Source organism: Protobothrops mucrosquamatus, unplaced genomic scaffold (genome assembly GCF_001527695.2).
Source record: "Protobothrops mucrosquamatus isolate PMUCROS unplaced genomic scaffold, P.Mucros_1.0 scaffold44, whole genome shotgun sequence".
NCBI classification, from domain to species: domain Eukaryota; kingdom Metazoa; phylum Chordata; class Lepidosauria; order Squamata; family Viperidae; genus Protobothrops; species Protobothrops mucrosquamatus.
The window spans coordinates 392,161-405,342 of NW_015386426.1; the positions used below are offsets into that span (position 1 = coordinate 392,161).

The 13,182-nt window shown below is 33.9% G+C and overlaps 1 protein-coding gene across 1 annotated transcript in view; it reads right to left on the reverse strand.

Moving 5' to 3' along the window:
* Window positions 1-341: 341 nt before the first annotated feature.
* The window catches only part of LOC107283596 (phosphatidylinositol 3-kinase regulatory subunit gamma), a 40,658-nt gene continuing 27,817 nt past the window's right edge, over window positions 342-13,182 (reverse strand). The window contains exons 2-10 of the mRNA XM_015811528.1: window positions 12,829-12,940; window positions 11,634-11,732; window positions 9,138-9,318; window positions 8,238-8,363; window positions 7,083-7,225; window positions 5,297-5,473; window positions 4,517-4,591; window positions 3,842-4,012; window positions 342-2,934 (exon numbers count right to left, since the gene is read on the reverse strand). Coding sequence (XP_015667014.1) covers window positions 2,736-2,934; window positions 3,842-4,012; window positions 4,517-4,591; window positions 5,297-5,473; window positions 7,083-7,225; window positions 8,238-8,363; window positions 9,138-9,318; window positions 11,634-11,732; window positions 12,829-12,940 — 1,283 coding nt within the window. The 3' untranslated portion in view covers window positions 342-2,735. The remainder of the gene's footprint in view (window positions 2,935-3,841; window positions 4,013-4,516; window positions 4,592-5,296; window positions 5,474-7,082; window positions 7,226-8,237; window positions 8,364-9,137; window positions 9,319-11,633; window positions 11,733-12,828; window positions 12,941-13,182) is intronic.

Genomic DNA, 13,182 nt, shown 5'->3' on the forward strand with positions numbered 1-13,182 from the left:
AGTCATAACTGTGCATATTAGACAACACTATTTCATCCACCCATTACCATTTAACACTGCAAAAACAAAGAAATCGATAGGTCATCAACATCAGCATTTTGTTTAAAATCATACCCTTAGCAACCCAAATATTTTTGTTTTCAAAAGCAAAGATCTTTGCTTTGCTTTGGATGTACACATTCATTCATTGATTAGACTTCTGGAATTTTGTTGTTTTCCGTTCATTTCAGCTTTGCTGTTAATTGGTGATGCTCGTAGGGCAGCTAAGCCTAACAATCAGCCAGGAGAATTAAGAATGCTGCCACTTGAGGTCAGCTAAGTCTCACTAATGTAAAAAAAAATAATATTGCACTCAAGGACATTAAATCAAGAATGCCTGCTGAAGCTGAATGCAGATGTTAAAACATGTTCCCTATATATTTCAATTAGGCTTTAAAGAGTGGAAAAGAATACAGCCATATTCATAAATTGGATCACGGTGGTTCCGGAGATGTACATGAAATAGATAATGTTTAAAGGAAGTGTACATTTCAGAATTTACTGAAATCAACAAATTCTGGTGAGCTCGAATGGGTAAACAAGGTGAAATTTATTCATAATAGCGGGAGTTGGTAGATTTTTCTACTGGCAATCCATTTTATGTTTAGTTATATTTTAAACAGCAAAATTGATTACTGAAGGCCCAGAAAAGTTCCACTGATGTTGACATTTGACTTTTGTAGCCTAACCAGTACTTGAAAAATGAACAAGTGCCAGATCAGACCAGGATCTCCATGCTATTTTTGAAAACTAGCAAATTCAAAATCACACTTAGCAGTAGAAGTTTTGCTGGTGAGTAAAAGGAAAGTGTGGTGTCCAGACTTTTATTTCAGAGGATGGGAAAGGGTCATTCATTATCTATGCAGAAGCCTAGGGATTACACAGCTACAGTTCTTTTCACAAAGAACTACGGTCAATCCAGGGTTTTTTTTTCTGAAGAGACTACTGCAGCTCTTGGCTTAAATGGCAGTAGAATAGTGCAAATCAGAAGTGCTGTTGGGACATATTAAGCATTTCTACTTTGGCCCCTCCAGCTGATGATTAGAACTCAAGATTTTTCAATTTCTGTTTAGCAATTTCATATTCTGCATAATACGTATGCTTTCTGTAGTGCATTCTGCTATATGTAAACATTTGTAACAGTCTGGGGCTCAAGATGTCATGAAAGAAAGGTAAAGACAGAAGAGGTCCATGTCCCAATCCCCTGGCATGCACTTCATGCTGAATTTGCTTGTTTCCCCCTTTGTGTAAGTAATTGTTCTAGCTCAAGTATAAAGAGAAGATTCAAGAAAATCATATGTGTAGTGACAAAATGACAGCCTTTTTAGGAGCACAAATTCAGCACAAATTCTCAGTCTAGTGGATCCAGTTCTCATTATTTGCTATTATTATTTGATGTTACACAGAATCTAGATGGATCTGATGACAGCAGAAAACCAAGCAGAGCTGTTTATATTCTGATAAATTCTACCACTTTTATAGCTTGAGCAGTCTGACAAAATTCAGTTACCCAAATATTTGCTTGATGGTAAAACAACAATGAATTATAAGGATACGTATACAATCTGTGCAATGGAATTAATGGTTTAGGGTGCAAGTCAAATATATTACAAGTAAAATTATTGTAGCCAGTTTTAATAATATATAGACTGCACTCATGGGAGGTTTTTTTTTTTTTGGTTTAGCAAGCCACTGAGAAGCAATCCATTGCACTTTTCAAGAATTTTTTTTTATAAAAACAAAATCAAACAATGTTTTCAAAACAGCAAAAATTATTAAGCATTTTAAAAAACATGCCAAGAGCCCGCTTCATTCTAGTATACATTCCAAAGCTTAGTATCTTTTAAAAAGAACATCTGAAATAGTTATAAGAAAAGAAAAATGTTAAAAACTAATGGGGAAAAGTGGTGCAGTTACATCAGGTCAGTTATAAAAATGACATGAGAAAGTTGTAGCTTTCATAATTTTCTCTTCAAGTTTTGGCAAGTGTGCGATTGCAAATGCAATTATCCCCATAAGTGCTCAGTCCAGCAATGAGAGAAGTTTTGTTGGATAAAGTTTGCTTTTTTAAATTTGAAGATCTGTAGTGCTGTTGAAACTGAAACTTTGTTATTGTTGTTAATATATAAAGCAACATTTCTTTGAGGATATTCTCTTAAGAATGAACCTGAAACTTCCCCCAAAGTTCCTTTGGTCTCCTCACCAAATACCATGCTACATCAAGATGAGCCCTCATTTGTAAGTTATTCTAATTTGCAGCAAAGTTGCTAAAATTAACAAGGAAAAGCTTCTTTAGATGAGCCTTCCTCCTATTTTCCTGGAGTTTAAGACTGAAAGACGTTACCAATACCTCAGAAAAGAAAAATCCATGTAGAAATTCCATTGATGGTGCCAAGCAAAAACGTTTCCTCAATTTTGCTTCAATGGATTTTTAAACACAGAGTTTGAGAGAGTTTTCTTGTTCTTTTTGGGAAAGCAAGAGGCAGTCTCCTTATGAACACAGCTGATCTTCAGGTAGCACTATGGTACCTCTCCCGAAGCTGTTGCTGCTAAGTTTCCAATTCACATTCATCATATCACTTCTTGTGCAAAACAAGCAGTCTAAGGAGAAAGAATGCCCTCTGGGTTCTAATAAAAATTGTAGAAAAGAAATTCGAGATAACCAACACTTCACCTATACTTCATTTTCCTAAAATTTATCTACAAAGGGAGGGCATCTGTGCGTAGACAGGATAAGCAAGACGGACATTTAGAGAGTCGTTGTGTTGGACGAGAGAGGTATGCTGGTAATGCAGGACTAATTCTTTAAGGGTGCTATATAGGTTATATGGCTCTGCAAACCCATAACCTCTTGGAGTGCTGTAGATCACACAGTGTTTAACTTCGCCTTCAGTTCTGTTAAGGAAAAGAAACAATATTTAATGTGATACGTCAGCTAGAAGAGTACAATAAAAAGATTCAGAAATTAATGGAACACATAGCTTAAGAATATTATTTTTTTCAGCTCTGTAATCCCAGCTATTTTTAAGAAGATTTTCAGACCATTAAGACATCTATACTTTTAATAAATGTGAAGCTGTATCTAAGAGATTACATGTATACTATTTCTACCAAAATAGTTTTGTTTTTTAAGTAATAGAATTTAGACCAACGGGCGAACTGAAGAATGAAATATTTTGTCAAAAGCATTTGAGTGAGAATGAACAAAAACCCAGTTTTTAAAGAAAAACAGCCTCAAATTCCAATTAATTGTATCACTTATTTCATTAAAAGATTTGTATTTCGCTGCCTGCTCTAGTGATTTTCTAACTGTATAAAACACTAAGTTCCCCCAAAAGAGAAACATTAGGGCAATTGTGGCTGGGGAAGTCCATTATAAAAAGTCAAGTTAAAACACGCTGGTATGTATCACAAAGTGAGGCTATCTCACAAGAAAAACACACTGTCAGGAAAAGCCTTCTCTATGTTGTTGATTGGCCTTCTGTAAGCCATATCAGAGACACAAGCACCTCTCCTAAAGATTGGATCATTTTGCCTAGCAAAATAATGTACCAATTACTGTGCCTATCTCCCATCCCATCCCATCCCATCTCAGTTTAAATATTTTACTTGTACAGAATTCACAGAACAAGTCTACCTTTTTAGGATTTTAAAATGTTTTTAAGAACTAAAAGGAAAAACATCCTCAAAGCAAAAAGCAGATACACTGAACCACTCCCACTCTAAAGCAAGCTCCTGTAATATAGTTACGTTTCGTAAGTGTGCCGAGAGCTTTCAGGTAATTCATAAAGCCAATACTTACACCACAGAACAAGCATAGCAGCCTTTCTTGCTACTTTCTCGAATTAAAAATGCTCCATCAGGTTTCCCGCAAAGCAAATCTTCTGCTTGGATGCGATTGATGTCTCCCACAAACCAAGTCTTTTCATCATAATGTGGCAGATTTTCATCTTCCTCATTCATAAAATATGTACTGGGAAAAGAACAAATCCTTTCTCCTTAATGCGGGGTTACTTTTTATAATAGGATCACTTATTCTTGAATAAAACAATGTATGCAAACATCAGCAAAACCTTGCCTTAAAAAAAGTATGCAACACTACTATCATCAACTTCTGTTAGAAGCATAGCATCGACTGTGGAGTAGGTATCAGTTGTCTCATATATAAATGTCCATGCGTATAATTAAAATAATGAAAGAAGAAGGTACTGAAGCATTTGTTACATTTGTGGTGTTATATGCTACCTATGATAAAATGCATTACAATAATAAAGATTATTTTTTTATGAAAGTATATAAAACAGAAAATATTAGTGTTATTCGGCTGTTCTTATGGATTTTTGACATGATAACTTGACTAAGAAAAATATGCATATTTATGCGGTGACAACATTATTCTAGCACAGATCTGTATGCAGATCTATTAGGATTTTAAATACAATTTGATAGCAATTTAACATTAAACAATTGCACTTACTCATCAACAGTTTCATTTTTGATTCCCAGCCAGTCATTAATTCGTTTCTGCCTTACTCCTTTATGATTAAGCCAGCTGCCAAAGAGAGACAATATTAGTTATTAACTTTCTATTATAATCTGGATCATTCCATCAAATGCCTCTCCAGGATCCCAAGAATACTTGACCTATTATTTTATCAATAGAAATGGTTTTATCACAGAGCTATGCCCAACAATAATGGTTTAAGAGAGAAAAAGACAGTTGTGCTTCTTTTGTGTGTGTGTGTGTATATTATGTGGCATTTTCTTTCTTGGCAAAAACAGCTAATTATGGCATAGAAAATATTTGTGGTATATAAGAACATATCCTTCCTTCTTCCCCCCTCAATAATGAGAGAGAATGGCTGATTTAGTCAATGAAGCTCCCAATCATCATAACACTAATGCACGAAGTCACCATACTGCAGAATGGCATAATTGAATTAATTAGTCTATGAACATTGCATTGCCTTTCATTTCAAATTATCTGGGAATATGGAACAAAAATAATATTGAACAAGCACTGAAAAGGCTAGCTAAATTTGTAATTTTTTTGTGTCAAGAGACTCACTTACCTTTTACTATGTTATTAGTAGAGGCAAGCAATCAGAAACCATGTATATAATTAAAAACTATTCAAACATTTTTAAAATGCTTTTGTAATATCTTGTTTAGTTTTGTTACTGTTCTCTTTGAACTAAAGTAGAGTGTTGCAGTAGGTAGTGAATAATGGTTAATTGCTTAGTTTGTGCTTACTTACACAAGGTACTGATCTCTGATTTTGCGTAACTGGATAAGATCAGGTTTGATACTGTTCATTTTCTTGTCTGTTTCTCGGTTGTCCAGAGCTTGCTTCTTCAAATCTTGTTCCAGTCGCATCTTACTATCATGAATCTCACCCAGGCGTAATTTCAATTTTTCATAATTTATCATAATCCTATAAAACAAATTCTAGTGTTTTACAAAGTTACATATACACTTCTCAAACTAAAATATTACGTTCTGATTTTAAAAGTTGCACATATTTTATTCATAATTATATAGCCCCCAAATCAATAGCAAGCACTCCACAGAGTAATTCTTGTTCGACTTGAAAACATCCTACAGTATTTCCAGTTCCTCCCTTTTTTTTAAAAAAAAAAGCCTCAAAGTTTTATTAAAGTTTTTAGATATTTATTGTATAGTTTCGTTTTTTATTTGCCTGTAAGCCGCCCTGAGTCCTTCGGGAGAAGGGCGGGGTATAAATTAAAGTAATAATAATAATAATAATAATAATAATAATAATAATAATAATAATAATAATAATAATAATAATAATAATAATATATATTCGTGTCAACTTGAATCAGCTAAATTATCTTCATTATATCAGGAAAAACGCTTATGGTATCTAGCATGTACCTGTATCCCTACAAACTGCTTTGATGTGTCTTAGCTGATAGAAGTGATGAAGACAGAACCCTGATCTCAAAAGGAAACACTGAGGTGTCCTCTTGCCTTTTGCCAGCCTCCAATGCTGGGTCTTTGACAAGATGAAATATCTCAATCCAGGGAAGTCCTAGCCCAAATATGAAAGAGGGCTGAGAATATGATAAATGCTAAGCCTGATGTAGAGAGCATAGAGAATGGCTTTGAAGGACAGCGGAAGGATCCATGACCAAGCTAATGATCAGATAAGCACAGAGACTTTTCCAAGAAACAAATGTAAGAAAATGCCTCAAATAGGGCTCTCTCTAATTCACACAAAGATAGAATGAGGGAGGAGTGGAGCACGTTCAGACTCGCAAGATTCTGTTACTGTAGCTGTTCTAATGGCCTTAGATTCTCATATGGCATTTGTTTCTTAGTCTGGTCTACCTTCGGCAACTCACACTTGCCCCCAGCTTTCAAACGTTCCTACTACCAAGGAGGGGCTTCTTTTCTCCTCAGTCTGACCACTACCATTTCCTTCTTTCAGATAATATTTAAATGATACTGTGAGGAAGATGAATGACATGCTGTTTAAAGATGATTTGGGCATATGGTATCAGAATCTGAACTAAAAGGAAATTCGGTTATATAATTAAGTATTGTTCTGCTGCTACAATTATACCTCTAGAATATATAAAAATTTCATTCAATACATGATTGTGTTATTAAATTTTTCTGCTTGGTTGTGTTTCTGACAGTCCTGCAAAGTTTCTGCTATTTTCAAACAGCATAATTAAGTTTTTAAAATTTCAGTTATCATTTTTATAATGAAGAATTATTTAAATGTAACCTGAACTGTTTGTCCCTTAATTCAGAAAATGGAAATTCAAAATATTTTTTTTAAAAAGACTCTGTGTTAAAACCATTAAGCTTTCTGAACTCAAACAGAACATTCCTGTAATTCATAGCTAGAAACTGCATACTTATGTAATGATTCCAAATTAGTTATTTAGGTACTCTTTAATATTTAATGCAGCTACTTTGAAGCTGAGTGAGAACAATTAAACAATATGGGGCTGACAATGTAATTACCACATTGAACTATTATTAGTTCAATTATTAGTAGGTAGACTTACCGTTCAATTTCTTTCTCATTCCCTTCTCTTCGAAATCGTTCAATGTATTCTTTGCTATACCGTTCTTGGGTGTGGCACTGCTCTTCAAATATTTTAATTGTTTCATTAAAAGCTTCTATTGCTGTCCTCTTCATCTGAATTTCCTGCATAAAGCAGTCCATTTAAAAGAGGATAATTTACAATCAGAAGCATAAAGCTATTAAAATGACTTTTTATTACCATTATATGAAAATATTGCACACTATTAATTTAGGAGGCAAAATTTACAAAATTCAAGTTTTTGAGATTTTAAATTTGGTTAAAATTGGTTCAAATCTAGATTTGTTGCCTTTCCTGAAGCTTTACATGATATGTAAATAAAGAAATTAAAGTGGCCTCAACCATGAAGAACTAAGTGAACCTAGCCACCAAAATGTGAACCCTCCAGCTCTAGATCTTAATATAGAAGCACAAGAGAGTTTAAGGAGGGAAGCAACTTGAGAAGCAAAAGTAATGTAAGCACAGGTCCATTTGCATGAAATATTGATAAGATATGAGAAGGAGCTTTCACAAATGACGTGATAATTTTTCTGATATGTTTTGTTTTTCTCCTGAATGTGCCAATCTGGGAGTTTATTTTAGAAATAAAGAACAGGAAGTAGTTTGTAGCATTCCAGATGTGGTTGTATCACAAAATGTCTAGTACACATCAAAATGCTTCCTGTTCCAGAAGGTTTATTGCCAAAAATAGGAACCACCCTGTAATTCTTGCATTCTGCAAGAATAGTTCCCACCTGGAACAAAGAGTGTGCACACCCATGATGATATAATCTTAGTTTAGAAGGAATATAAGGATGTAAAGGAATGTAAAATTCTGTAAAGAAACAACTATACATAACTACTAATATAGCAGCTTGGTTCAAGTCACGAATTCTAATTACATACTGGCCTCTGATATATAGTAAAATGGCATGTGGAGGGTAGACAAGAGCAAACCAATTAAAAAATAAAAACAAAATTGTCAACGGTCAAATTGTCAGATGTGTGTTTCAGAATATAGTGAGGAAAACTACATATTAAAAATCAAGCACCCCTTTGGTTTGCATGGGCATTTCCTATCAAATTCTATTTTTTTCCATAGGTCACCACGAGAATGTAAATCAACTTGCAATATACCTGTGATGTTCTGGTATATTCTTCATATAATCTGTCATATTCTTTACTTTTCTCTTGATATTGAGTGTGGTATTCCTGAAGCTTTTTGCCCACAGCATCAATATTATCTTCTTTTACCAACTGATCCTGCATACATCAGAGCAGAAAATAGATACAATTTTCTACAAAAGAAATTCAGATGCTGCTTTCGGTACATAACTATCTTGGGGAAAACACATCAATCTTCTTAATCCTACAGAACAAAGTCTTCTCAGTTATCAACATTTCTCCACCCAGATTTTAAATGCTGACTGTTCCAATTACTAAGGAAATCTATATGTCTAAAGACAAATATATTTTTTGATAGTTTTTGAACTTTTTGGGAGATCAACCTTTTTAGGATAAATGCCCAACACTAACTTCTTAATGAATTGTTTAATGTCATTACAAAGCATGGTAGGTGTTCATTAATGAAAGTTTTGGGGCTTTATTTTCTTTTTAAAAAAAGATATCAAATGCAGATTTTATTGTAAGTAGACAAAATTATAATGTGTTCATCTTAGCTTTGCATCAAGATTCATTTAGATACTTTTTAAAAAAACTTGATGCAAAATTATATTAAACAGATGTCAACCATTATAATTTAAAAATGATGCAAAATAATTGATATACATGGTGCAAAGATCAATTCTTGCTAATAAGTCTAAAAAGCGTCTGCATTTATTTATGTCAAAATAGTAAACTTTTATTTTTACATTAGATACTTAATGAAATAAATCCCCTAAAATAAAAGCTCTTGAAACAATCATATTTTAGCTGTGGTAAATTAAAGTATTCAAACAGGAGTAGAAAAGATTGTTCACAGCCTATTTTTCCAGAAACATTCCATGAAATCCATCTATAAGCTCTTTCAAATCTTACCTGCTGATATTTAGATACAGGATACATCAGCTTCACATCAAGTTTAGGATTATACTGGGCAAGAGATTCATGATGATAGTGGTTAATCAATTCCACAACAGAATTAAATGTCAGCGGATCAGAAAAGCCATATTTCCCATCCAGATGATAAATTTTTATTAATTTATTGTTGCCACCCTTCCTAGAAGGTAGATAAAAACAATCATCAGGTACATAGCACAATTGCATTGGTGATGCACACAAATCATAACATACTTTATGCTAGAACAGAAAGCCAAACAGAACAATTTCTGAATAATTATTTTGCACCATAATTTTTTTACTTTTGTCTGTAACACTTCATTCATTTCTTTAATATTAGCACTTAAAAACTTATATGAAAATGCATCCTAAGCAGAGCTACACCCAAACCCCACTAATCTTTAAGAACACCATGCTTAATTAATGGGGATGGGGTTTTGCTTCTTTGCGCAGACCGGATTCTAGCATGCCGTGGCCCGGTACTGGTCCACGGACCAGGGGTTGGGGACCCCTACTCTATAGAACTACAAGAAAAATAATTTAGCTGGCCTCAAATATACTGCATCCATTTTGTATCTGTGTTGCTATAGGCACATAAAACAATTCTTCTGGATTCAATCTATTAAAGCTATTGGTAGGGTGAACTTGGAAAATTCAATGCTTTCCATTTCCAAATATTTTACTGTAATGTACTTTTCTTGAAGAATTAGTATCTCAAAAACAGTTGAGATAAATATGAGAATATAATTCTCAATAGCTTTTAATCATGTGGTTCTTGCACACATATATGTAACAAAACTAAATATATTAATGGCCTGTCAAGTAAACGTTTTAAGCAGAGAGCAGAAGCAAGCCTTTAGTTTTTGCATTCTTTTTTACAGCTAACCCCATTTACTAAAAAAAAAAACCCAGCTGCCATTAATTCCAAGAAAGCAAAATAAAACACTGTATTTGAGGGCAAAGAAGCAAAGAAAAAACAAGTATTTTTTTTTAATAATGAAAGATATAGCCACAAACAGAAATCCCTGTAAGGTAGATCTAATTTCTGAGGGTAAAATAAGGAGAAAACTTTATTTCTCACCCCAGATTAGGAATTAAATACAAGAGAGAATGATACAATGCAAAACAACACTCCTTGCCCATCTATCATCAAAACAACCTTTGATTTGAGTTTGATTTGGTTTAAGAAACAATTTGAAGTAGTGATTAAGACATCAGCTAGAAACTGGGAGACCGTGAGTCCTAGTTCCAACTTAGACACAAAGCCAGCTAGGTGACCTTGGGTCAGTCACTCTCTCTCAGCCCTCGGAAGGAGGCAATGGCAAACCACTTCTGAAAAACCTTGCCAAGAAAACTGCAGGGATTTGTTCAGGCCAACTCTGAGAATTGGTTATGACTGAACAGAAGAATTTTTTATTTTTTAAAGGCATGGCTCATTTGCTTGTCCTGGCTATAGCAGTAGTATATATGAAAGATACAGGTAGTCCTCGACTTACAACCGCAATTGAGCCCAAAATTTCTGTTGTTAAACAAGACAGTTGTTAAGTGAGTTTTGCCCCACTTTAAAACCTTTCTTGCCAGAGTTGTTAAGTTTGTGATGCAGTAGAGTTGTTAAGTTTGTGACGCAGCTGTTAAATGCATCTGGCTTCCCCATTGACTTTACTGTCAGAAGGTCAATTGCCAAGTGTCTGAGTTTTAATCACCTGACCACGGGGATGCTGCAACAATCATAAGTGGGAAAATGGTCCTAAGTCACTTTTTTCGTGACGTTGTAACTTTGAACAGTCACTAAATGAATGGTTGTAAGTCGAGGACTTCCCTGTATGTGACAGACCTCAAGAGACTGGAAGTATATAAAAGACTGAGAAATTTCACCTCTTCCTTTCCCCGGCACATTTAATTTTTTGTGAAGTTAATTTGAGTTAATGATTCCAAGGAAAGGCAAGTATTACTATTACTATTAAAGAAAATCATCATATATTGTTGCTTATTTTGAGATCTTTAGTTTGCCCTCACATAACTTTCTGGGACAAAAGAAAAGGTGTGGACAACAGCTACAGGGAAACTGTTAAGGATAATTATAACAACCAAGGCAATGAAAAGGAGCTCTGCAGTATCCAAAAGCAGCACAAATCCTGACAACTCTGTTTTTAATTCAGACTTCTCACATCCTTTGAAACCACTCTGAAAGCATCACCTCCAGAACCTGGTTTTATAGAGAAAGAAAAAAAGTCCTAGGCTGCCAATTTCCATACAGTTTGCAAATGCTCTGGCACAGATGATGCTACTCTTTCGTATTATGCGGCACTTTTATAGCCCAGCACATACAGCACATAAAAAAACACACATTCTAGGACAATAAAGAATATTTACCATTCACATTCACTGGTTGCAACACATCAATTTACTAGCAAGCGCTAAACAGAACTTTAAAACAGACAGGACAACTTATATGATACTATCCCAGTTATTTACCGGAGCGTGAGTGTATAGTCTCCCTGTTTCTTTGTTGATGCATCTCGCACCAAGAATGTTCCATCTGGCATGTCTCGGAGTTTGTCATTTACCTCTTCTCTGGAAGTATAAGAAGTAAATAAAATACATTTACTTTTACTTTTAATGAGATTCCATCATAATAGCAGTGTTAATTACAAAAATATATAAGGTACTCCTGTTTTGTTTCCTTCTAAAACTAATATACACGTTTCCTGCTTAAAACTTTCAGAACACTGTTGCCTAAAGTAGTTTGCAATCAATTTTTAGAATTTACTCATATTATTTGCAGCTTTAATTAAACTCTCTTTTTTTAAAAAAAAATGGCCTAATGTTTGAACTAGTTACTTCTGATTAGTTGTAGTTACTTACTGATAAGTGCACTAACTAAAGATTGCTTCCCATCAGATTATTTACTGTTGATACTTTTAAATCACCTGAATCCAAAGGCAATTTTACATTATTTAAATGTGTACAATGTATCAACTTTTTGTTCTGTAACTGATTGTAACATATACTTGGTTGTAAGAAATGATTAAGATGCATGGGGCTTTACCTAAATAGTAGTCTACTTTTTTTGTTGCTTTTATGAACCAATATAAGAAAACTGCAAAACCAATGATTTGAAGAATGACGTTGATGTGTGGTGGTTACTGAGCAAAAGAGATTTTCTTTTACGAAATGAAAGGAGATATGCAAAGTCGTTATTGATAATCACAACTTTTCTAATTTGCACAATAATGGTGGTAATGTGGCTATAATAGGAACTGTAGCTCTGCCAGTAGAAAAGAAGTACTGCTACTCCCTTCCCATTCTCTAGACCTACTGAATCACATATGCTGCGTTACCTAATAAAAAACTTTTTCTCCAGATTCTTTTTTAAATTAGACAGCTGTATTCAATGCAAAAAGGTTTAAGATCGAATTCACTTAAAATTAGGCTATTTTAGACATTTGATTTTAATGTAAAAACCAGTTTTTACTTACAAAAATTAAGCTTTAAAAAATTTAAGTGTCCATTTCTGAAACATGTGCTCATTAACTTACAATGATTTCATTATGGCTGAACAAGCAGGAAAATCGTAATTTTAACATTCAGTAAAAAAAAACCCTCTTCACTAAGCTTACTGTCTTCGCAATACTACCTAGATAATTGCATATTATTTAATAGTCTTTACCTTGAAATGTCTCCCCAGTACCATTCCGCTTCCTGCAATGGAGAGCTGCAGTTCTCTTTTATCTCATTTGTATTTATAGAAGTTATTGGTTTGGAGGGCTTTGGAGGAAGAGCTGAAAGAGAAATTTGGTCTATTATTTCTGACTGCATAAGCACAATCTAAAAATATTAAAGAGAAAATTCAAGAGGGAATAAGATAACTTAAGAACACAATATTAATAACATGAACTAAAGAACTAAAGACAAAAGTGTCCTTCCTGAGGTTCCTAAACATTTTGTTTAGCTATTATTTGATAACATATAAAACTATTTCATCTGCAAATTTTATTGTGGAATTGGGTGGTGCCTGAATTAA